The sequence below is a fragment of the Grus americana genome, chromosome 13, assembly GCF_028858705.1.
Source record: "Grus americana isolate bGruAme1 chromosome 13, bGruAme1.mat, whole genome shotgun sequence".
Classification (NCBI taxonomy): Eukaryota; Metazoa; Chordata; class Aves; order Gruiformes; family Gruidae; genus Grus; species Grus americana.
The window spans coordinates 5416694-5443274 of NC_072864.1; the positions used below are offsets into that span (position 1 = coordinate 5416694).

General features: G+C 41.4%; 1 protein-coding gene across 1 annotated transcript in view; it reads right to left on the reverse strand.

The window, feature by feature from the left end:
• CMIP (c-Maf inducing protein) overlaps positions 1 to 26581 on the reverse strand; it is a 137461-nt gene that overhangs the window by 43701 nt on the left and 67179 nt on the right. Inside the window, exons 2-3 of the mRNA XM_054840297.1 lie at positions 21280 to 21405; positions 10811 to 10861 (exon numbers count right to left, since the gene is read on the reverse strand). Of these exons, the coding sequence (XP_054696272.1) occupies positions 10811 to 10861; positions 21280 to 21405 (177 nt within the window). The remainder of the gene's footprint in view (positions 1 to 10810; positions 10862 to 21279; positions 21406 to 26581) is intronic.

Genomic DNA, 26581 nt, shown 5'->3' on the forward strand with positions numbered 1-26581 from the left:
CTTTCATCCTGCACACAGCAACTGCTGTTCCGTATTTTTCGTATTGGAGCCAAGCTGGGGTTTGTTTTTAATGTTGCTTTGGCTATGCGGAATTTCACTATGACTGCAGATACGTTTCTAGCAGAAGCACAAGCCACTCCTTACTTGCAAAAAGCGTTGGTAGAGACACAGCTGCGATCTTGGGTTGTAAATCCCATGTTACATCTCCCCAAAAGAAGAAATATTTTAAAATATGTTGTCCAGGGGCATTTGGGGGTTCTTTGTGGTTGTTTGGGTTTTTTTAAGCAAAAGTCACACAACACCTTTTCTTCCTGACCTTGGGCAGGAGGAAAAACTTTGACAACTTCAAGACAGTTGAACACCACAGTTGTCCCACACGTACAGGAAAGATCTGCCCTAACGGCAGGCTGGTGGGTTTACAAACCCTCCTGAGTTGCTTTAAACTCTTATGCCAAATGAGTGAGAAAAACCTTCACATAGAGGTTGCTGGACTCACGCAATTAGGGCAGGAGCCAGACACCCTGCTTGATCTACAGCACTTTAACAGCCTCTGACTCATCATCAGAGGGAAGGTTTCAAACATGTTTAGGCACAACTACCCCCTCCACTTGCAGGACGTCACTGCTGCCTGCTGCAGCATTTTTGGCCCTTTTTTCCAGAGCAGCAAATGCTCGACACAGACACTGTCTGGATGTCGGGATCTCAGCGTTCTGGCACAACCCACAGTTTCCAGAGGGGTGCGAGTCTGACGTGCTCCTGTATTTGAGATTATGCAGTATGAGCTGGAGTCAGCAAAATCATGTTCCACTAAAGAAAAAAAAGGAGAGTAGACTACTAGATGAAAAGCAGGAATATGAGTACCATATACACTCCACTCTTTCCAAAACCTTCGGTGGACTAACTGCATTGCAGTGCATGGGGAGGGGAGTGGGGAGAATAGCATTAAATACATAAACTATAGCAGACACTGTATGACTGTGGAGTTTAGCATGCATCAAACAGAAAGCAGAAGACACAAAGCTCTGTGACATTAACTGCCACCTAGGTGCGGTCCTTGCTGTGTGCTTCTCTGTGCAGAGACCCACCATTACTGACTGCATGACAGAACGCCTCTGACACCAAGCTGAACGGATCCAGGTTCCTAATACCTTTACATTCATGCACTTTATATTCCACATGTGATGCCTGTGTCTGTGGAGCCTAGTCCTTGATATCCACCAGTTCTCAGCCTGCGGTGGGAATAAATGACTTTGCCACTGCAGAAAAGAGATAGTGCGTAGGAAAAAAAGAACACGCACAATCTTATCGTCGCTGCACTTTGACCAGGTATGCCAAAGAAAAAGCTGTGCACAAGGCCACCGTGGAGAATAGCCAGGCAGCATACCTGCTGTGCAGAACGCCCCCCCCCCCCCTACTCTGACACTACACCCTTCAGATCCCACTTGGGCACGAGACAGCTGGTCATCTCCGAGAAAACAGGATGCCGCCTCATCGGCAAGGCTGCAAAACATATGCCAATAATTTCAGGCATCTAAGAACTCTGATCAGATGAACTCGCCACCTGAGAAACCACCTCAAATTGAGAGTTAGTGGCTACTAACGCTAGACATAGAAACTGTTAACAAAAGATAATCTCTGAAAGAGAATCCATTCCCCTTCTATTTTCTGGGAAATGCCAGTAAGCTTATATAGCACCAAGTAGCACACAAAGCAATTATTTCTTCCCAGATATGCAAACCGGATTAAAAAGCCACGTCATCCCTTTTCCTTATTACTCTCCACTGCTAACAGTGGGCACCCTCGGCTTTCCCTGCCCTCCTCCCCTCTCACCAGTCAGCAAAACCTGCTAAATGGACGTTTACCCACCTGTTTCACTTTCTCTTCCTTGGCAAATGTATTATTTTGCTGAGTTTCTAGCACTTCAACACCATAAATGGCTTTGAAATTGGCTTCTCTCTCTTGTGCACCTGCATCATCAATGTCGTCAGCAAGAGAGATGTGCACGGCTCGAGGAACATGTTTGTGTCAGAAAGCTGCTGCAGAGCCTTAGGGAAAGCACGGATACTGGATACTGATATGATGCTTGCAAGCATCTTAAAGGCACTTCAGAAAAGCAGGGTATTTCTGTCTTCAGATCACTGGGCTTTGGAGCTCTGAATTTTCCAGTTTCTCACAAGGAGATACCAGATTTCAGAGCAGCATTTACATCTGAAACAGTCCCATCACTTTGTTCCACGTTTTTATATCGCATCTTATTGCGCCATATCAGCACAAAGCCCCAAACCTCCTGCAACTCTTTAGCCTACCAAAATGCCACTGAATCTTTGCAATTTACTTGTTTTCTTTCTCCTTTGTACAAATGCTGCGTGACGTGCAAGAATGAATCAAGTCTCGCAGCATTCAGTTTTCTGATCCCAAGGCTAGCTTCCTCGCAGAGGATCAGAGATCACTGGGGTGCTCCCGAAACAACTGCCAGCCTCAGAAACCACTGCCCGCCTCATGTTCAGAGATGAGTGATGCAAGTTAAGTCACTCACAACAGCCCCATTGTCCTTGATGGATCTTGCCTCTGGTCACACAGCTTAATCTAGTATTCCCATCTTAAATACTACAGTAAAGAGCACCAGAGACCAGGCTATGGTAAATAGCTGTGATGCAATGGCTTCTTAATGAAGACGGGGGAACGAAGGGCATATTTTTACAAGCATTGTTTTCTGATACTTTTTTTCTAATTTTGAAACAATGACTATTCTGGGGGGGAAAAGACAAGGTGTGACAGACAAGCTGAACATGTGACTTACGGCAAGAGCTGGGGCAGCTGATACAGGCTATGACACTTGCAACATACTGTTTCAGGTTTTTTGTGGATATTAGCAGCAGTTTTATAATCCTTTAATACCTTATGTATACTATGATGCACACGACACACTAATTACATTGGAAGAAATAAACATAAGGACAACACTGCAAGAAAGGGAAGAGAAATTTAAAACAATGCCTAGATCCCCTTTGCTCCTTCAGGCTCACGTAGGTCTTCTGACACCGAGAGTCCTCATAACATCCATAATGCAGAATTGGGCCCCAAGACGGCAGCTTAACAAGGCACTTAGCATGTGTCAACTCCCAGAGTTAGGCTTTCACACCCAATGCACCGCGTGAGGAGGATAATTACACTCCTGGGAAAGACTACTGGCCTTGTCCTGTCTTCATAAGAGATCTCCTAAAAAAAGATTTTTCTGCAGCTAGGAGCCTGAACGAGAGACTCATTTTGGTGCCGCTCTATATTATGACAGCTATAAAGGAGAAGTTGTAATTTGGTGCAACTAGTGGTCATCATGACCTGGAAGTCCTGAATTGCAAAGAATTAGTCATAAGGTTAGCCCTGGAATAATGCAGAGGAGCCATTTGCCAGGATAAAAACCGAGGATCCCTCTTGGCCAGCAGCTCAGCATTCCTGAGAAGCAACATACTCCAGCAATTGTATTTACTCCTCTTCAGAGGTGAGACCTAAGTACACAATAACACGCTGACCTGTTTATTCAGCTGTTTTTGACACCCTTCTATCTTCAGACCTAATACTAGTTTGAATAGGATAGCATCCAAGTCTAGAGGGGAAAATTTAGAGCTGGTCCTGACTTTGCTAAAGCAAGATAGAAAATAACTATCTAGTTTCTACTCAGATTTCACCACTAGGCCATTAATTGGCTTGAGATCTGTCTCCTTAAAAAAGTCTGTTTTGGCAATGCAGGAGGCAACTACGGGTATCCAAACCATGTGTGCGTACGGCTGGTTGAGGGCAGAGCAGCAGCTCAGATCCAGGCTGGCATCTCAGCACATTGCCGAGAGCCTCTTTCAGTTGGACAAAGTGCTGTGCTGACACAGATATGCAGCTCCCAGATCTCAACCGATTCGTGTTGAGCCAGCACAGAGCACAGATGGTGATCAGCGGCCGCTGCTGCAGATGTACCTTACGGAAGGAACCTGCTCCAATGTCCCCCAGAAAGAATGAGGTATTTCCCCAATGCAAAGGCAGTGAAAGCTTGAAAAACCCCTAACTTCTCTACCTGTTCCAGTTCTTAAAGCATCACCAGTGATTCATAAAAAAAAAAAAAAACCCAAAAAAAACCACACAACCAAAAAAACCCAGAAAACCACCCAACTTTGTCTAGATGCAGTTCTGTGAACATCTTGTCTGGTTTTCATCTATTCATTTCCACTTCCCAAAGTGAGATCAATGCCTTTCTGCTGCAACAGCACAGTTACCTCTAGCAAAGTGACATCTCAGAAACAGAAAACATGGCCAAGATTTTTCAAGTGACTTCTGGTAACAGATGGCCTAAGACTGTCAAACTTGTGTGGGAAAATAAGAGAGCCAATGGACTTCATGTGCTCATGAAGAATACTTAACTACAAAAAATAAACATTATGGAAATAAAAGTCTGTATGACAAGATTTCCACGATGTAGCTCCTGAATTTGCAATGCGGTTGTTCAGACTATAGGCTGGGCAGTGTTATCAATCACCACATGAAGAGCAACGGGATGCCACTGGAGAGCTCCATGCAGGCAGACACAACTGCATTTCACGTTACCTTTCAAATACAAAAAAAGAACAAATCTTGGCAGTAAACATCAACCTAACCATAAGAGAGTGCATCAGGAACTGAAAAATGCTAAGATCCATTTTTAGTCCCACTATGTTCACTAGAAAGCTCTAACTGGTACCAGCTTCTCTTCTTGGCAACACACATCCATTAACACACTGCTCGGACCCTGCATCTGTTCCCTATGGAGTATAAAGTCCAGCCTGAAACTCCATCAGGATGCTCAAAGTCCCGCAGGGGAAAGGCTCTGGCTATCTTAAAAACCTGCTTGTGGTTTCCCACAACCAGTACCCAGGCATTCCATGGAAAGAAGAGTAAAACCACCAGCCAAAAACTTGTGGTCTGCCTTTTATCCATTAAAGCAAGAAACTTGCTCGTCCAAAATTTGTGTGTCATCAAAGCCCACAACGCTTTCAGAGCCCTGAGGCTTTGAAAGGCAAAGCTTAATTCCGCAGCTTAGGTTCCCATCCATATATTATTGACTCGTATACAGACACAAAAATAAAAAGAAAAATTACAAAGGAAAAAAAGCTATAGTTGGCCTAACTGTATGACAATTATTTATTGTTTTACCTCAAAATAACAGAAAATGGGAACTTCTGTGTTCTGAAAGAGTATCTCTGGTTTTCAGCTAGAGAAAGCACAGAAACAGCCAAGACAATTACAGTCGCGTGTGCTGCGTAACCACCAAAGAGAGGGTCCGAAGTCCAGGAACTACCACTCCAAAGAACTGCTGAGCTCTTTGAATAGTATTTTCACTACACAGTGCAGCACGGGGCTATTGAATAGTCACAGGGTATCAAAGCTTCCTCTTTCAGATCATAAATTAGGTGATTAAATACAAATGACAGACATGGGCCTTTTTAACCACAGCCAATGGGATTTTTTTCCTGATCTCATAGTTTTAAGGCATGATTTACCAAGATTTAAGGCTATACATTTCTTTAATGTCATCATTTAAATTCTATATAACCCCACTCCTGTATCAGCACTATTTTTAATCATTACCATAGCGACAAGACCATAAAGGTGCTTTACACAAGGAAGGCTTTACCACACTTTGAAGAACAGTTTCTCTCAACTTAATTTTTTGCAGTGGTAAAGCACAGAAAAATAACTCCCTCCTAACCATTAGATACAAAAACTGATACCCACCCACAGTTATCGTATTAAAAAATATTTGGTACTAATGAACAGGGAATTTATAACCTGGACACAGTAAAGATCAGAGAGCATACCATCACTGAGGTCAAGTATGACTTTATATGACAGTCAATCCCTTTGCAATTAATAGGACTGCTTGTGTATGGAAGTATCTATTTCCTGAAGGCACAGACAGAACAACCCCTATGAGAACCAGGAAAGTATTAATCCAAAATTAAAGTTTTTGAATGAAGGCCAACATTACTGGGTTTAGCATTCAATGCAAAACATTTGCAAATCCCAAATGACAGCATTGTTCCAGTTTCCCAGTTCATGGTTATCAAAACATGGTGTCTGTGTAGAAAATTAATTTTAAAACAAAGGTAATGTGATTGTTGACTGCAAGTCAGGGGTGGGTATGTACAGTGGGCTGCACAAGCAGAGACAGCAGGATGAGGGAAGTGACTGGTCCCCTCCACCCAGCGCTTGTGAGACCACATGTGAATTCTGTGCCTCTTTTGGGGCTTCACAGCTTGGCTGTACAGGCTCTCAGCAACCTTGCACGACTTCAAAAGTATACCCTGCATTGACTGAGGAAAAGGGCAGCGTGGGTGGGGAGAGGACCAGATGATGTTCAAAGGTCCCTTCCAACCTAAACAATTCTACAATTAACACATTTGCACTATCCATGCCAACAGATGGCTAAAACCCCTAACCAAGCAGCACTACTTATTCGGGGACAGTTGAGGACTGGTTAATAGCATCCATAGGAAAAGACAAGGTATAGGCAAGCCTTTCTAGAAGATCCAGGTCAGAGGCACACAAAGCTCAGCTTGAGTCATGCTTCATGCTTTACTGCAGACCTAGGTGTGTTCTTTCCGTATTGTGTCAATTCAGGACATTCCCCCAAAGGCCGTCAACTGACATGCTTCATTGCTGCATCATTCAGCTAAATAGAAAACACAGGCAACCCACATCCAGCAATGAGGGTGGTGTTCAGAGTTTACTATCGAGCATGCCAAAAAATGCAGCATGCCCTGTGTAACCTACCTTCAGGTGTATTCCCCCCAACAGATACAGATCTACACCTGTACTCCATATCACAAGAGAAGACCTAAAGACCCTGAAGGCGACCTCACTGATGTCTTTTAATTCAAGTGCAACATGGTACTAAATTAGTCAAGTGAGTCTTTTAATGACTAATAATTTAAGCATGTGATGTAGTAGGTCTCAATGTTTTCTACAGAGGACGGTACCTCTATGTGCTCAGCACTATACAAATACATAGAAAATCCCTAGCCCAAAGACGGCAAGATAAAAACAAGCAACAAAGTAGATGGATACTGTCTGGGGAAATGCCGCGGGTACATGTTTGCTTATTTGTGTGTGTCCCAAAATTACTAGTCACGAGCCAAGCTTAGCCATATTCATCTGCTACAGAAGTGGTTGGTTACCACTGTATCTAGCCTAGATCCAGAAAGGGCAACAAACTGCATGTGTTATCCTCTTTTGTATATTCAGAGAAAGTGTTGTTATCTTTATTGATACACTGTTATGATTTATCAGCTTCCAAATACCCAAGATTACATACCATGGTTTCAATCCAACCTCCTTGGTTGAAAGGAACAGCCCTTACACAATGGATTAATGATTTGTTTACATTTGAGGGTCTGGACAGTTGTTAACAGGTTCTGTTTACTCTCTGGACAATGATAGTTCGCCTTAGCTATAACCCGAAGGAAATCAGGATTTCTAAAAATAGGCTGAGGTGGCCAATAATCCTTTAGGAGCTGTGATACGCACTGATATCCAGGTTAAATGAGGAATTATGAGCAACCCTTAGTAGGAGGGTTGAAAACGACTACATAAGGAACAGTCTGTCCCTACATCCATGCTCTCTTCAATGAGCACAGTATTCAAGGAGAAAGTCACATCTAAAAAGCTGTGTAAGCATCTTGACAGCTAGTTAGTTGGATGACACATAAAACCTCTTGGAGCTGGATCTAAAACATGGATAATTATGTGTTTGGTTTTCTTTTATTTTTGTTTATCTGTAGCATCTCTTTTATTATTCTCTGGGATGCAGAAATAAATTATTCTTGATTTTTATTTCAATGTTTGTCTCTAGAACAGAAATTACTTCCAGGGTGCTGGCTGGCAAATTGAATTCCCACAGCACGTTAATCCTTAAAACTGCACCACATTAAAGGTCTCTCACACACCTTACCACCTTCATACAAGACCAAAGGGTAACCAGTATGTGTCTGAACCTACAGAGCTTCCCCAAATATTTAACACCACAGCTATTCACTGGGCACCTATCCATTTTCCAGGTAGCTCAGAGTACATGAAGCATCTGACTCCCAAGGCTTAAAGCACAGGAAAAGGAGCCAGAAGGATCTTGACAGAATAGGAATCTGCTCCCACAATTGTGATTTAAGTATTCCAGTTTTAAGATTAAAAGGAGAAATTCCCACTGCTGGAAACTCTCAGAATGTTGGTTTGCCATCTGTACAATGGGTTCCTCCAGCCTTGTTTGGGCAGGGCAGGGGAAGTGAATGTCTCCTGCTCCACCTACATCCAGTGCCTTGTACAGTGGGGCTCTGGGTTCAGCTGGATCCCCTAAATGCTTCCGCCATACGAGTATGAACAATAGCAAGCTCATCTCTGTTGAACGTTTTCCTCTGAATAACTGCTTCAGCTATCTGTACCAGTTTGCATCTGTGTTCTACATGCCCGCAGAAACATTTTGACCTATTATTTCTAAGACCACTGGACAAATATATCATTCATCAGCACAACCACCCAATTACAATGCAGCTGCAGCGATCTCTCTGCCAGCTGGTGCTTTGTGTAAATGACCCATTCCAGAAGAATAGGCTTCCTGTTTTTTTTGTGGGTTCCCTCACTACCTGCTTAATCATCAAACCATACAAATTATGGAGTGAGATGAACCTTGGCACCTGGCTCTTAAAGTCATAGGCTATGGTGCTAGTAAAGTGATGAACTTCACTAAGGCAGACCACATAACCACGCTCCTCCACTCTCCTTCCAGACACACCGCTTGTCTTGCCTCTTAGTTCTGTTGTGATCACACTTAAACCTGCCAAATATTAACCAAAGTAAAGAGCAGAATTTACCAGGTGCTCTTCCTCTGAACTACTAAGCAACAAAGCCCATCAAAACTACCTCCATTTTAGCAAAGAGGAATTTATTAGTGTAAAGTACCTGGGCAGTGACTAAACCCTGTTGCTGTTCTTATGGGAACAGGCTACTTGCTATTCTTGGTAAAGGGAAGGTCTTTCAAATCAAGATAATGTTTCACTTGTTTTTCAGAAACTAACTTAATGGGGGTGGGGAGGGAAGCAAGGAAGCAAAAATAAGTTCTACTTTACAACAAGTTAAATTACTCAGAGTTTCCCAAAATGAGAGGCTTGGTCAGAAGCATTGGAAAGTTTAAGAAATACTCCTCTAAAAACAACTCCCACAGAGCAAAGCTCCCTCTCCATGACCGAAAGGCATGTAAGCAAGCCAGGTCATTCTGTCTAGGCTTTTTTAGTTTCATAATTTAATTGATGGAGTGGATGGTGACAGGGCCAGGTTGCATCTTTACCACTCTTTACTTTTTTTTTTTCCCCAGAGTCGCACCTCCGACCCCAATTTTCTCCTCACTGCAAGAGCAAAGTGGGCACATACCACCAGCACATTAGTACCACAGCCAGCCTCGTTGGGGGCAAGGTAGAAGACGAAATTCCATCATCATTTCTGTCCATGCTTTTCTGATCATCCTTGCCTGCCAAAGCAGGAAGGAAAATAACGGCCACATGGAGATACTGTCTCTGCAAGCTTTAAGCTCTTTGTTATCCTCAGGAGTTGCAACAAAAGCAAGACTGGCTAGGTATTGTGTTAATGATACTGTCAAGAGGCCAAAATAAAGTGCCACACCACAGCTCAGCCTTCTGCTATCAGCACTACTGTCCCACACTCCTTTATGCAATCAGGGTAATAGGCTGGAGAATATGCCAGTGGTCTGGAAAAGGAGATCTTGACACTTGGCTCTTACTGATAAGAACCTGGATCCACTCAGAATATGATTCTGCCAGATGCTGATCGCTATACAAAGCACACCAATACTGTAGTTTTGCCACACAACTGTTTTGCAACTCTCAAACACACCTACAACAAAACCAGTTTGGTGGGAGGGACTTCCTTGTATTTTCACATGTGGTTGCTGTCAGCAGGCTGAAATCTTGATAAGCTAAACACAGCCAACCTGGCTGACTGCATTGAAACCCTGCCGAAGACAAGTCCTGAGCTGAAAAGCTACTGCTTGTGTTTCCCACTGCAAGACAAGAGAGGACAACCATATTCAGCATCTGGCCAAAACTTGTTTCCAGCTGCATCAAAGATCCATAGAGATTCCATCCAAAGGTCAGCAGCTACAGTTTTCAATGAGGAATGTACTGCTGTTGAGAGACAATGTTGTCACTGTGATCCACTTCCCCTACTCGGGGCAATTAGCCCGTTGTTCCCACTGAAAATGAGAAAGTGCTTGAGACCTCTGAAATGGAAACTGCCTTTAAATCCAAATCATCCTAAAGCATAAACACAGACTGATGCACAACAGATTGATGCTACTTACAATAAGCAACTTTGAAAGACACTCTTTCTCCCTAGTTTCTCAGAAAAAGAAAAAAACAAACCAACCCACCCCCCACGTATCTCAAGAGTCCAGAGCATATGATTAGGCTGAGGTCATTCTGTAACGTATTGCACTTCATAGTACAAAACCAAAACCATCCAATCTCTATGCTGTTTAAATGTGAATTTACGGGCTATCTGCTTTTTCAAGCCAGTCGTATTTTGATAAAGCTGGACTATGTAACAAGTTAATTTATCCCCTTTATTCACTATATGAACAAGTTGAAACTGCATACGTGTTCTGATTTAGGGCTTCTTTAAGAAAAAGACTTTATCCATTCAGGGCTCTTACAATGAAGGAATAGGGAATGCTAGAAAGTATTCTTAGAGGCAGACAAGGAAGACAGTGAAGTGCAGAACTTACCTTCCACTGCAAGGAATGGAACCACTGATCCCTCAGGTAACTGTTTGCAGCCTGCAATAAACAAAAGTTACAAATAGAATCATTAGTTTCTACCAGTGTTTCAGATCACCCAGCCAAAACTAAGCAAATCACCCATTTGTGCCCCAAAACCAGGAAGGCTGCACACACTGTATTCTTCTGAACTTTATGACCCTGGTTAACTTCAGCCCCAGCCTCAAAGTGAGGGAAACTTTGCTCAAAGCTACAACTTTACATTATAACCAGTTTATTTTCACAGAAAACAGCAAATGTAAAACACTGAACCAAAACCTTACAAGACATTAACCTCCTATGAAACAGTGTCCAGCCCAAAGACTCTGAAAAATCCTCCCTGATTTGAATCAGGTTTGGGTCAGATCTTTAATAGGAAAGGCAAATGTCCTACAGACATTAATCATCGGGAGCAGAGCAAGACGACGGGTTGACATTTTACTAGGAGGGGTGGGTTTTTTTCCATACTCTAGTTTCCCTTCTTGTCCTGTTCCTCAGCTGGCCCCAAAGCAATTCGAGTAACATCTTAGCTCTTTCAGCAATATTAAAACAGAGTGAAAAGCATAACACACACAGACGTGCAGATACATGCACAGCCTGTTCGCAGCGACGGCATAAATGTTGCAATAATCACTCCCAGCGATCACCCGTTTTTGTCCGTATTAAGCAGAGCTGCCAGAAATTCTCAGTGTGAAGCCAGGTTCGTAGCCAATGAAGGAATAGTTCAACACTCCTAAAGGTCAAAAGGCTCGGTATCAAAAAATAAAAAAGCATCTACAGTGACGTAAATATGCATGCCTTAACAAGGTGACATAAGTTTGAAATATTTGAGTGGGTAGAGATGCCCTTTGGCTTTTCCAACTCTATCTCATCGTTGCCACTGGGCAATTTTTACTTACTATTCAAAATGTTTTACACAATCAGTGAAAAATCACAGAAAAGCCCATAAATCCATGTATTAAAAGAAAAAAAAAAAAAAGTGAGGCTCTTCACCAGCTAAAAACCACATGCTTCTTGCAAATCAAAGTATCATTCAACAGATTTCACTCTCCAACACCTTTTCAGGTAAGTATTCAAAATGCACACCACAGAATGAATTTCGCTTCCTGACACTGGATCAGTTCACTGATAATGGCAAGAATATTCAAAGTAAAAATGCTGCATGGTTACCAAAACAGTTTTTAATCTCAAGGTCAGATACTGATGTCTCAGTGAAATAAATCTGGACCGATTTCTCTGAATTACATGGAGTAATGCTTTTATATACATATTATATATTATTTATGTATTAATGAGAATCAATTGCTCTTCCAGTAGATCTCTAGGTAATAAAGCAGAATAAATCTATCACAAATAATCCTGGCTGACCACAGAGTTTATCAAAAACAATCTTTCCATTTCAGGAAGAATGCTGACATATCAGAATACGAATTTATTACAAATGGAAACAAAAAGCATAATTTCCTTTTGTTTCTTTTTCTTTTTTATTCTCTTTGCATGCAAAGAAAAATTGTAAAAACATTTAGAGTGCAGATCTTCAGGATATTTGGGGTTGCCAATATTTAATTATTTTCTTTCTGTTATTTACACAGTTTTTATGTATATGTGTGCATTATAGCATATGATAAGATATACCTTTTACCTATATATGTTATAGAATTGAATTTCAATTCAATATACTTTATACTGTATTTTAATATAATAAAAAGGTCAAAAATAACTTGCCAAAAGCCTAAAGAACATTTTTAACATAACTAAAAAGACATGCTTAGATATTACTTATCTTTGTCCAGACAAAATGCTTTAAAAATCCACCAGATTTCTTTGAAAGATTCAATTTCAAATTAAACCTTTTTCTTTTCTTCTTTTTTTAAAGAAGAAAACTGTTTCATGGAGGGGAACAAAAAACCCCTTCATTTCAAATGCTAGCATCAAAGCCCTTTAAAGAATAAGTAAAACTGAAAGTTTTTTTAGGCTTGAGCATGTATACTAACCGATAGCAACAATAATATTGCAAGTTACACATCCATTACTTCCTTACAAAAAAAAAAAAAACCAAACATATGCAGATGGAGTATATAGGAGCTATGCAAACTACAATACTGTTATTTAAATTGATAAAATCCAAAATATTCTAGGGAGATGAAGCAACTCTCTCAAACAGGCAAAACATCAACCTGATTTAGTCAGTGGTCTGGCCATTACATGACTTGAACCAAAAATGCACTGAAGTCTAAAGAGCAAATGCTAAAGCCCTAGATGGGAACTGTTGAGAACTGTTAATTATTCTCCTACTTTTGGGATGTCAGTAGCTACAGATTGTAAGACCACTACAAATAACTAGAAAATACTATGTGCAGATTGTGCAACCAACCGGAGCCTTGCAAAAACTGGATGACAGAAACTATTAATGAGGACAACAGCATCAGGCAGAGGTAGAGACAGAAGTGGACTGCAAATACTGGAGCAGAAAACAAACAAACAATGCTATAAAAAGGCAAAACCAAAACTGACAGAGGAAAGACTTGTTTAATTTGACAGCGGCAATACACAAAAAGCATTTAAAAAGCAAAATTAGCAAAGTGACCAGGTTCCAAGTGTGGGACCAAGCACTGTCTACATGTAGTGTTACCTATTGTAGTGGAGAAGGAATCAAGAAAACTTGCATCTGGATCTAGGCTAGGAGTTTGAACCACCCTAAAACTACAAATGTGCAGAGCTTGGGCTGTCGTTCAAGATCACTTCCAGGAAAAACGAAGACAAAGTGAACACAAAAGTGGAAAAACAAACCTTGAGGGAATCCCCAGACTTCTATTAATGATCAGGACTCAACAGTAATAGGAATTTGGAAAGTCAACCATCATTTCACCAGCGCTCCTTCCACAGTGTTCAACACAGACAGACTGACTGACTGCATTTAACCCAAGCACCGTTATCTGGATGGAGCTGTCTGGCATCAGCATTCCCCACTTCTCCCGGGCAGCAGGGACTAATCCTTCCAGTCCACCCTTCCGCCTGCCTGACTCCAGCAAGCTGCAAAACCACAGCGATGCGCAGGAAACGCTGGATCTTTTGCGGGGGACACCAAAGAGCTCACTCGTACACAGCATCCCTGGTTCCTCCCTCCTCTTTTTCAGGCTTACACTGAAAAAGGGACTACAGCAATATTTCTTTCTTACCAAAAGAACTGGGAGCTCCACAGCATGCCAGGATGACAGAAAAGCCATCGGGCTCTTGGTGCTCATCCAGACAGCTGTCCAGCCGATGGCCACCTCTGCACACACTTATTCAAGCGTACAGGTTATTGTGCATAAAATTTCTGAAGTTTGGAGCAATAAGCACCAAAGTGCAAGGCAATGGAGGGAGCTACAATTCATTTGTAGGAGCTGCACACACACATTTACAGTTTTATCTGATGTGCATTCCTGGAGCCCAGCACTTCTGCACTGAAGTCATCACTTCCCAGGAACTGACACCTACATTTTTTTACTCCAGCTGAGGGCATAACCTACTATATTTATTCATCTCTAGGGTACAATAAAGAAGAGAAAATGAGACACAAAAGAGTTTAAAACAGGCTTTCCTTAGGCATTCTGACCACACAGGGAAAGTTTTTCTTACTCTCAGCCTTGCCCACATGGTGGGTCCGGTTCTACACCACGAATCTTACAGCCACCTTTCCAATTTAAAAAAAAAAAAAAAAAAAGATTCAACCTGGAAATGTTTTGCCTGCTGTTGTTACAAAAAGTCAGTGAGATAGGATGGATAATGGAGATTTTATAACCTGTGTAAAATAATAGTTTGGGCCCCCTGTGTGTTTGGTATGTTTAGGCCCCAATTCCGCTAAGAATTTTGTTCTCAAATGCAATGGCACACGATCCAACTGATTGGAGCTTCTTGCACAATCAAGGCCTCACGCTGGTTTTGCACAACCACAACATAGTGGAAAAGTACTTTAGAAAGCAGGAAAATGTGGCAGTAAAACTCTTTGAAGGTGCAAGAAGATTCAAACTACTTGTAGCTTATTTATTATTATTCCAATGACGAGGAAAAATATCTACTTTCAGAATGTCTACTGTAGGTAGTACTTCTCACTTCTCTTTTGCCCTTTTTTTTTTTTTTTTTTTTTAAGATGAGTTGATCCTGAAACTGTTTTCTGAAGGATTTTATATTCTAATTTTTGGGGTGTAAATGTTCAGTCAGAGAGGAAAAAGCCACCTGGGATAAGCTGCAGTACCAGCTTTACTCATAGGATTAATTTCATCAGCTTCAAAAAGACTGCTCATAGGAGGGAAACTGTGCAAGAGATTAAATGCATGCACCTACAGAGCTTTGGTCAACATGAGTAAATTTACATCTTTGCTCAAAAAGGGAAGTATTTTTCTCTGCAAGCAAACTACTTTATTTCTTAGTCAACAAGTAGGAATACACTTTTTCACGAAAAAGCAGCAAACTTTTTAAAAGTAGATTTTCTTGTCACTCAGAAAAATAGGAAACTGAGCACTTGTTTCATACCAGTGTTACAGCCCCAGCAGTAATTTCCACCCAGGCGAGGTGAAGACAAAACATGAATCTGTGTGTTACTGAGAAACAGAACTCTGCAAGAAACCAACCACTCCAGAAATAATGGTGAAGACCTTTAGCTAATATAGATAAATACTCACAGCTCCACTGATATCAATATGTCTACAGCAACAAGCATCAGCAGAAAATTTGTCATTTCCACCACACCGCACATGCCATGCTACCAAGCTCCTTTAACGGTAAGTTAGCACCACGGCACCCCTTTTTACTGGTATGCGCGTTACTCAGAAGAATACAAGAACAAGCTTGTCCACGTAGCAAAAAGTTCCCAGATTCTTCCTTACAACAGCGTCTTTCACACATACTCTCCTAAGGGATTTTGCCATCTGAAAAGATGTGGCAATAACTGGGATTTGATGATCCAGATTCTGCTTTTAACTCTTTCTGGTTTTATTCTGTGTTTCTCTTTCCCTCGCTTGCTCTCTGGTCAACAGGATGGGGTTTTGTTATTCTTTCCTCCAGCGGATAGTTATTACTGTGACTTGTAAAATACTGCAGGCTTCTCTTCACCAATTTATTATCACCCACAGAAACAGCGGAGGAGAGCGGCTCAGGGCTGCAGGAAGTCGAACCCTCGCAGCATGCACACTGCTGCCTCACGCAGACCATACAAAACCTTTACATTGCTGAAGCACATCTCACCGTTGCACCTCCACAACACGGGCAGGCGTGCAAGGGAAATCTGCCACTCTTCTGGCTTAACTCAGGCACGGAGTTGCTGGGAATTGCTAGAAATGCCGTTTTCCTCCTGAAAATATTCCCTGTCTCTGCTGGATTCTGGTGTTTGCATTACCTCTCCACACCAGCAACATCAGCTGGACTCATGCTTAAAACAAAAGCCAGGTTCTCCGAGGACACTAAAATAAAACGTTACTAAAAAATCCAGTGGAAACATACACCGTGGGGACTCCCTGGCAAAAACAGCGTGCTCCAACACAGAGCTGAACGTGTGACTGTTGTGCTTGTCAAGGCTTCCTGTTCTGTTTGTTTTTCCTTCTGACTACACTCAATTGCCAAGAAATGAATAAAACAACACTAGCTGTAGGGATGGAAGTGGCAGCTTTAAGGCATTTAGGACCCATCCGAAAGAAAGGACGCCACAGGAAAGCAAGCAGTACTGTCATGACTGAAATACCAAAGCCTTTTTCCTGGGACTCTTCCTACATTTGGTGCTAAGCAGCTTGCGAAATTATACTCTAAGGTTTTTTTTCAATCTCTTTCAGAAGGGTATTCCAGTTATTTGACTATCAGTAGCAGCATCCTCTTCATAATCATTCACACAATACCACAATTGCACTTTGTGCTTTACGAACGGAAAGCGAAGAGCAGAAGTTTAGCCCAGCACAAGGAGGCCCAGCTATTACTGATACTAAAGAGTTCACGTGTCTTCAAAGGCTAAATTTAGCTCCTATTTCCTGGCCTAAAGAGCTTGTGGCCTACGAGCCAGCTTCAGCAACACCTTCTTTCATACCTGCTATCCCAACTGTAGGAAAGAAAAAAAAAAATCTGTGAGAACTGATTGCTGCACATCAGGAGCAGGGACCACATCGTTTGGCAGGAGGGAAGAAAACACAAGCCCTCAGCATGTCCAGAAAATCAACTGTCCGTGACTCCCAGAAAACCAACCATCCGTACTCCCAGAAGGGACGATGAGAATCCCCAGTTGCCGGGTGGTGAAACACGCCTGTGCTCAGACAGTTGCGCTTATACAACAAACACTGAGTGGGAAGCACATGCATGCAGACCGACTTTTTGATGTGATCCCAGCCCTGATTAAGCTGTTTGCTGCCTGAGAACCAAATCCTCCTCTGAAACCCAGGTGGACACGTCCTGTTATCGTGATCCGATTTCCTAAGAGGAGCTGCATCACCTCCGGCGCCGCTTGTCAGATTTCATGTGTTAAAATAGGTTGGGATGGGTCAGTATTGCTACGGGAGGACATCAGGATGATGTAAGGAAAGGTAATGGCACTCTTCCTTCTCTGACTCATTACTGTGCAGTAATAAGCCAGAAATAGACCTTGGTGACAGCAGACAAGGGGGGATGAGAACTTGACCATGGACTCGGACTCTCTTGTGGCATTTGTCATGCCTAACACAGACAAATACACGAAGGATGCTCTAACACCACGTGCTAACATCCTCCCACAAGGATTGCTGGAAATTAATTTCCATCTGAGGGAAATGCCAGTTGTCCAAAATTTGCTTTTGCTTCAAATCAGTGAAGCAGAAATTAGAATTTTATATTTTTCTGCAAAATGAAAAATCAGGAAAGCCTGTGATTCAGAACTACTAAAATGCTTCATTTTATGTTAAACCATGTCAATAGTATCCCATAGTCTTAAAGAATTTAAAGCACAGCATGTGCAAAAACATTTATCAAAATATAAAATTCAAATTAATCAGAAATATTTTAAAAATACGTCAAAATGGTTCATTTCGACAATTTTCCTACAAATAGACTTCATTTAGATCAACTCTCTGGAAAAAATCCAACAGATTTCACCAAAAGTACACTTCAGAAGAAACAGTACTGGGGATGTTTTGGACTAGTTTTACTTGTTCCACTATCATACACTTCCTGATACCAAAGTTGTACATTACATCAGAGCATGCTGCTGTCGGACGAGCAGGGCAGAATGATTTTATAAAAGACCGGAAGTGCCAATTTCCCATAAATGTATTGAAGTCTCTCGGAAATCTGGAAATAATTGAAGTATGCAAGGGCTAATTTCTCAGCATCTCTGTTTCCCAGCACCTCAGTGAACATTTTTTTTGGATATTCAGACTCTTTTTTGTCACATATACCAGAGAATTTCTGCTCAACTCAACTACAAGATAAATCCTGGTTTTGCATCTTGATTTCTTAAGTATACTAAACATTACTTTTAGTACTGTTTTAGATTTGTGAATACACATTACAACTGTATAAGGGAAATCTATTTTTACGCTCCCTCTGATCTGGCCACAGCTGATGAATCAAGACACTACCAAGGACCAAGTCATACTAAAAACATTTTTAAAGTTTGTATTTTCAATTATGTTGAAATTCCCATAGAGTTATAATGTAATCTGATCCAGTTTGCTAACCCAGCCAGCAATAAACATAACAGAAGCCCAGCTCACTCCACTTCTTTATCAGTCCCTACGAGGTTACATAAAGACACCAATCTTTTCGAAGAAAATACCAAAGCATCCATGCTAAGATGTTACTTTCTCACAAACGTCATTATTTGTGTGTTGGGGTTTTTTTCAAGGAAACAAATGGCAGGCTGCTTCAGATTAAAGCCTGCACGCCCTACCAATTTCCTTTAAACTCAGCAGGGAGCTGTGGGTTCAAGCTTTATCTTGTTTCCTATTAAGCAGGCCCGTAAAGGTGTCTACCATAAACTATAGAATAAAGACTCAGAAACAGAATTTGGAAAGGCATATGTAACTATTCTAGCTGTTGAAACAGATATAAATGTAAATTTCCTAGCACCACTAAGGAAATTTATGGAAAAAACCTGAGTCAAAATTATCTCAAGAAAAAAATCAAAATCATCCAACTTGACACATGAGTTTCTTTCTAATTAATTCAATTAACAGATTAGGGAAGGAAGAGTTCTTCGATAATCTAGCTGTTTCTTCTTCCCTAATCTAGCTGCTGGGAAACAATGGCTCGTCTTCCTACCTTCCCCAATGTCACGCACAGTAGAGGCTTTTCAAACCACAGAATCAGGACTTAGGTGGACTTGCAGCAGCCTGTCTGAAATTCAGATTCCCTACACTCCCCAGTAATGCCTAAAATCGGTACGTCATTTTGAGCCACAGAATTTCACTAGGCACCAAGCAGAGGCATGTACGTACGCTCCGTGTGCAATGGGACACATGCCTCTGCTTCAAGGACATGTGCAAAGACACACAAATGCCACCTATGCACCAGGAGAGCCCACAAAGTTAGATGTTCTCAGGTCATCCCAAACTTAACTTAGCTGCATCATTTTCAGATTAAAATGGGGGAATGGCTGCAGCCCCCTTTAACAGGGCTGCAAAACCCCAGGATTACACCAGTGCAGTAAGTGAAAGGGAGCTCCAGAAATATACTCCACAAAGGATGTGGCGATGAATGTTTCCATGTACACCTCTAACCATTTCAGAGTGAAAGTCTATTTGCTATGGTGAAAATCATGATATTTTTATGGCATTCCAAAACCACCCCAAACCCCAAGCACAGGAACCACGTGAAGGACTCAAGTCAGGTACTGTGTTCTCTGAGCTGCTGGCAAACAGCTCTGCATATGGACAGACCCACCAGCCTGTCTGAAATGAAGGCAAAGGAGAGCTGGACCTAATTTTAGCATGACCTAGTGTTACTCATACTGGCTTCCCAACTCAAGAGTCCACTTTGCTGTTCCACATCTCTACAGGAGACCAGTCTGGCACCTAGTCTTGGGTTGCTAAATAGTAGCACTTGGATTATTTTCTCATAATCTGCAGGTAGAGCCATTGCCACATACTTTGTGGCCCTACAGGGGCTTCAATTCACCACCAAGAAATAACAAAATTCCTTCTGGAAGGAATGTCCTGTGAGGAGTGGCTAAGGACTTTGGGCTTGTCTAGTTTGGAGAAAAGGAGGCTGAGGGGCAACCTCATTGCTCTCTACGGCTTCCTGCGGAGGGGAAGCGGACAGGGAGGTGCTGAGCTCTTCTCCCTGGTATGTGGTGACAGGATGCGTGGGAATGGTTCAAAGCTGTGCCAGGGAAGTGTTAGACTGGACATTAGGAAGCATTTCTTTACCAAGAGGATGGTCAAACACTGGGACAGGCTTCCTAGAGAGCTGGTCGATTCCCCAAGCCTGTCAGGGTTCAAGAGGCATTTGGACAATGGCCTTAACATGCTTTAACTTGGTCAGCCCTGAAGTGGTCAGGCACTTGGACTAGATGATCGTTTGTAAATCCTTTTTAATTTTTCATGAGTTATCGACAGTTTAAACTCATCTTTTCTTCACATTTTCTGCAGGAATTGGCCACCCAGTCTGTTTACAGTCCTACCTGCATGAAATGCATATACACGAGTGCCACAGCTATATATTCCACAGAAAAAGTAAATTCCCAAAGGGTAATAGGTAACAAATTGTCTTTGAAACAATGTTGAGAACTATCATAAGAGTTAAGGTGGAGTCAATTCAGTCTTTTTCAAGTTATGACTGTTCAAAGTTCTTTGGGAGCCAAGCAGCTGGGTTTTCAGTTGCTTTGCTTTTCCTGAAGTAGTTCCAAAGCACTGTGGAGTGCTTTTCTATCATTCAAACTTGCAATGACCTAAGGAGTCCTACAAAGCCTCACAAGTGGATGAAAAAATCTGGAATAGCTTCCACGCAATGTGTTGTTTGAAAACAACACTTAGAGAACTAGCATATGTAGATATCCATACAAATATACTGAAATCTTCCAGTGAAGATCAAATATCTTTTAAAAAAAAGTTATCTGTCAGTTTCAGTGCAAGTTATGGGTTTCCTATATGAATCGAATGATGAAAATTTTAACTTGTTTCATGCAGGAATAGGACTCTATGTAAAAATAACAATTATCCCAGGCCCCATCAATGTGCCTTTCCACGGAGCACTATTTTGATGCACAAAATCAGCAATAAGATTTAATCGCTGTGGCCCAAAATTGCCATTCTGACTGTCAAACAACATGAAGACTTTCAGAGCTATCACCCTGAGCAAATTTTCTGGTGGTTAGGTAATTTGACAGCACTGAGTTCTCTGACTTTTCTGAGTCCATGTAATTAAGATTTCATGCATAGCAAACAGAAGTTAAAGGAGATTCATAGTAAGAGAGAAAGAAAATTGTACTTCTGTGTTTACTGTACCTGCAGTAAGACAGTACCCCCTGGGATTGTGAGCTGTAAACAGTACTTAGGGGCATTCTCCCAGGAGAGCAGTTGAACATCTTCAATAGCACTGTAGGAAATGGAGTTTTCCATGTACCCAGTTGGCTGTAAGAAAACAAAGGAGAGGAAAAAAATGTTTACTTAGCCATCAGAAGTTTCACAATTTCAAAGTAAGAACAGCACTATCAAAATTGCTCTTGACTTTGAAAATAGCTGCAAAATATCTAACTGGAAAGCAAAACTCCTACACAGACATCCAGCCAGCCAGCTTCATCCAACTTGTTCAAGTGTTAAGATCACCCACATAAGACCAAAACCAGGCCAGACCTAGGTGCCTGAAATACAAAAAGGTCAAACTGCATTTGTTCTGGACCCAAAAATCGATGGAACCTAATCTCATGTTGAACTAAGCTATGAAGGGGTCTGGCCATACATGTGCTATCAATGTACAAAGAAGCATCTCAATCGTACAGGCAGAACAGCAGTGTACTATATTACAATAGTTTTATGCCACTCGCTCTTCTCTCTGCCTGCAAGGTTGATCAAGCACATCATCAAAATCTAGACTGCTACATGTAACGGTGGTATTTGGGCTCCAAAGATTCAGCCCTCAGTTTTTAGACTCCAGCAAAAGCAGAGCAACCAATCTACTCATCTCAGCCTATACATAAGTACCCGTTTCCTGCACAGCCTGCTGATGCCCAGTTTAAAGTGAAAGTCACAATTAAAACATAAGTAAGTAACTGTGCTTTGCAAGTACGTGTACAATATAAATTGATAGTAGCAAGGAAAAAGTTAAACATGAAACTCCTTATTAGTATCCCCATAATTCTGAGGCATTACAGAAGTACAATTATCTCTGAGATAAGCTGAAATATCAATGTATATATGCAAGCACATGTAAAATTATGTCCTAAATATAAGTAAGCACACAGAGATATAGCTGTGCATCTATGAAGTATGCATACATACACCACACTTTACACAAGTCTTCATGTTGTTTAGGTAATGTGATTATTTCACAGAGGTCCTCAAAGACATCATTTTTTTTGCTTTGCTATAGCATAAGCAAACTGATCAGTATTGCAATGGCAGAGAAACTATTTTTATACAAATATGCTGATTAATCCCATCATGTAGATAAATCCTTGGGTTAGCCATGTCTTGCAAGAGACTAGAACTCATTGTGTTTATGAATTATTTTCTCACTGTTACTGGGTTACATATAACTTAAACTTCTCAAACTTACTCCCACTGTGCCCAATACATAAGTTATTTTTAACTCATAGACTTGAAATAAAGAAGGCAAGGGAGAAACCACTTCTATTTCAGGGTCAAACAGGGCCAGCTCTTAAAATCACAACACAGGATTCCTGGGGGCGAGTGTGAAATAAGCAAATTGCATTTGGAACGTCTCTACTTCTTATTGGTACAACTTTCTTCCATAAGTTAAGTAGGTGGTGCATCTGGAAATCATACTTTGAAGTTATACGCTTCATACATGTTCATAAGGCCATAAACGTCATCTCCAAAATGCAATGATGGCCCTGTCATCCACCTCTGCTGCTACAAAAAGTCAGTTGCCTTTTCAGCAAGAAAAACCCAGCAAGCCAGGGAACTGAAATGTAATATATTTTTCAGTAACATTTGTTGCGGCGGTGTTCATTTTACACTAGCCCTCGCTGAAAATAATTTTCGCTGTCTCTTTAACGAAAACCTTGTTATACAGGAAGTATGATAAACTTCTGCTTATTCATTTACCCACAATATTGTTCTACACTAGCGACTGGAATCCCAGTGGCTTAATGCTGATACTGTACGTCATGCGTTGCCTACTGGAGAGTAATTATCTCGTTCTCACAGGAAGCCAAAGGCCCAAGATCCTTCAGTAATCAGCATTACAACACTCGGTGAAAAATATGAAAACAGCCAGCATAAAATCTAGTATTCTCAGGAGGCAAAGTTATCAAAACCAGGCTCTGAAAGACTGGAGAAGAGAGAAATCCAGAACCAGACGATGCAAATATAAAATGAATTAAAGCAATTTAAATTTCTCTTTTAAGAAGGTGCTGACTCCCCTTAATACCCTCCATTAACTTCAAAGAGGATTTGAAGAATTCTCACAGAATCTGTTCCCAAGAGAAGCCTCTTCTATACCTTAAACTATCCATTTAAGCAGCATTAAAGACAACTGATCTAGTTCAATCACAGCTCCGTAGCCATAGACAAGTGATTTCATCCCAGGTGTAAACCTCGCCTCATAGGACAGTCCTTTTTGTTAAGGAGAATGGAGGAACACAGAGTTCTGCAGTTGGCAAAGGATGGGAAGACTACCTAAACTATAACCTGGAATTACACAGATGGTTAATCTCTCCAAATGAAAGTGTTATGCCAATGAGGTAGTTTATAGAGCACTCGTATGATCTCACTTCCATACCTTCTATCTAGCCATACCACACACAAAGCTTTACTACAGTTGTTTGTTATCTTACTCAAAAAATGAATAGCCCAAATCTACTTTAATCCCTGTAAGCAATGTCATATGCATTGTTTCTGTTTTCATTTAAAACACCATGTTCTATGAAGTCAAATATTTTCAATTCTGAAAACACCAGCTACAGGCAGCTTCACCTCTGTTTCGCAATTGAAAGAGTCTAAAGCAAAGTGATTTATCACTCTGCAGAGCTCCTTGAAATTGTGCTTGTAAATGCTGTCAAGCACTGAAGACCACACTCCCACATCAGGGCTGTGCAGAAATGCTCTGAAGAAGCACTGAAACAGAGCTGTCCTCAGACCCGAGACTTCCTGGACCTCACAAAGCTATGGTGCTCCTCATAGAGAGACCACGGCACCAAGGAGGTGAAGGTCAGCCCCACACGAAGGTGTCCTTTCCCTAATCCCTGCACACACACAGATGCGAGGACAGAGTGGTGTTCCCCGGTTCTGTTTTCACAAGACCAAGCATAGTTCAGCCGTTTATCAGGAAATGGCCTGAGGTAAAACCACAGCCTGAGTCACTGGTTCCTCTTAAAACACAGGTTATTTTGACATTCAGGTATGCAAACGTCAATCACAGTGAATCATTGTGGTCGATAAATAAACAGTGCAAGTGTTGCACGTTCTCATGTTCCAGCTGGTCTTGCTTGCACACCGCCCCCCCCCCCCCCCCCCCCAGAAGCTGCATCCTCACCCCCAAGTCGCTCCATGGGAAATTCAAATTAGAACAACAGGCAAGACCAGAAATACAGATTCAGAGATTTGAAAATACCTAAAATGACACCGATCCTCAGTGGGTCACACCATGAAGCATCTGGCATCAACGCCAGTCTTAAGCAGCGTTCCCTGCTCCATCCACCCACCTTGCCTCTGCCCGTACAAATATTTGTCTGGCTGTGATGTCAGGCAGATCAGGGAACCCATCCAGCTTTTGCCAGATTACTTTTTAGCTCCTTCAGTCCCATTTGTTAACATGAAACAGAAATTAGTATGTTAACATAACTTGGGGGAGGCAGCATATCATGGAGGGGGTGAGCAGTGAGGACCTCAATATTTCAGTCTAAATATTAGTACGAGAGTCTAAAGCCACAGCCTCTTTCAGCAGTAATACATCAAGTTCAGTTCAAAATGTCTTTATTTAAGAAAATAATAATTCTTATTTTTATAGCTGTCATTTTTGAAAGGAGATTGTATTTCTTGGCAAAGTCTGATATCTATCAAACGAAGCAAGATAATGCACTTTTCTCATTCACTCTACAAAATTAATCCTGACTTAGGAAACTTTGGCCAGAGAATCTACATATGTCAGCTTACAGATTTACAGTTTCAGTTTTAACTTGTGGCTGTTTACTGTTGAACATGTTCTGAAAAACTGTAAGAGACTCATAAATGAAAATGAAATTTATTACAACAAACAAAAACCCTAAATCAAGGAAACATTTTTCTCTTCACATTAGCCTTTAGCCCCCTAACGAAACATGTAACTTCTCCATTGGGAAATCAGGTATGTTTTAACCTCAGTGAGAACTTTGTCTTTTTTCAGTTTGATAAAGATTTATTAATCATACAGCTTTGAAACAACTTTGTACCAGAATAGCCACACACCAAAACCTACTATAAATCAAATCTTAGGGGAATCCAGTGCTCCCAGAACTGGCACAACTTGTAAGCTCACGCATAAGGCTAGTTTTCTCTTAGTGCTTCTGGGAAAAGTCAGCAGCGGCAGACTACTCAATAATGCAAAAATCTGCCCACTTGTTTCCATGGGAAATTCTAAAAGGGAAAGAATAAACATGACGTCCATTGTTAATATGGGGCTTGTATGCACTTACTCATATAATAATGTACTAAATCTTCAGCTGCGTATTTTCTGAAGAAAGCATCTAGAAAAGATGAATTCTACAAATAGAGATGGTTATTTACATTAAAACATATTTAGACTGACAACTCCCACCAACACAACAACAATGAAGAATGATTTTCCCAATTAAATACTCCAGATGGTGGGGGGAAACAGGGCTATTCCAGACCCTTGCTCTTCTACCATCAGGTGCTTATTTCTCTCTTGGCTGCTCGCAAGAATGAGCCATGCTGCTGTAGCCCAGGATGATGAGCATACTGTATTACATATAAGTTTTCCATACCCAAATAAGATTCAGTCCTGCTGAATAACATGTAGGAAGCATTGATCACTCTCAAAACTTTGACGGGGGTGGAGACTATTCAGTCGGCACACTGAAGGGTAATGGACTCTGAAACTGCTGAAAACAATGGATGATTTGAAATAAATCTCTGTTAGGAGACATCCATGGCTCCAGAGAACGCCCCTGCAAATGTAGCTATTTCAGATAAGAGCAATTAACATCTTTGTTCATTAACTACATAACCTATCAGAAGACATTTATCAAGTTAAGCAATTAGTAGTACTATGCCATAATATGCAGCGCAGTACAATTTGTCTCACTCTTGATATGGAAAAATTTACTGCCACGCTCACATGTCATAATGACTTGAAAGAGTTTAAAGTTAATGTTAATCTCTCAGAGATTAACATGATAAGAAAACAGACTGAAAGACTAACAGCAGGGAGACACCCAACTCTGCCCCAAAGCTGCCCAAAGGAATTTCTGAGCCTCCTTATAGCATTCTCATCTAATCGATCACACCTCCCAGACCCCCAGCCTGCCCATCATCACCATTCCCTTCCCACTTCTCCTGATAAATCAGAGGTTTCATGTGTTGAACCATAAGACGAGACCTCACTTGCTCTGGGCATCGAGAGTAG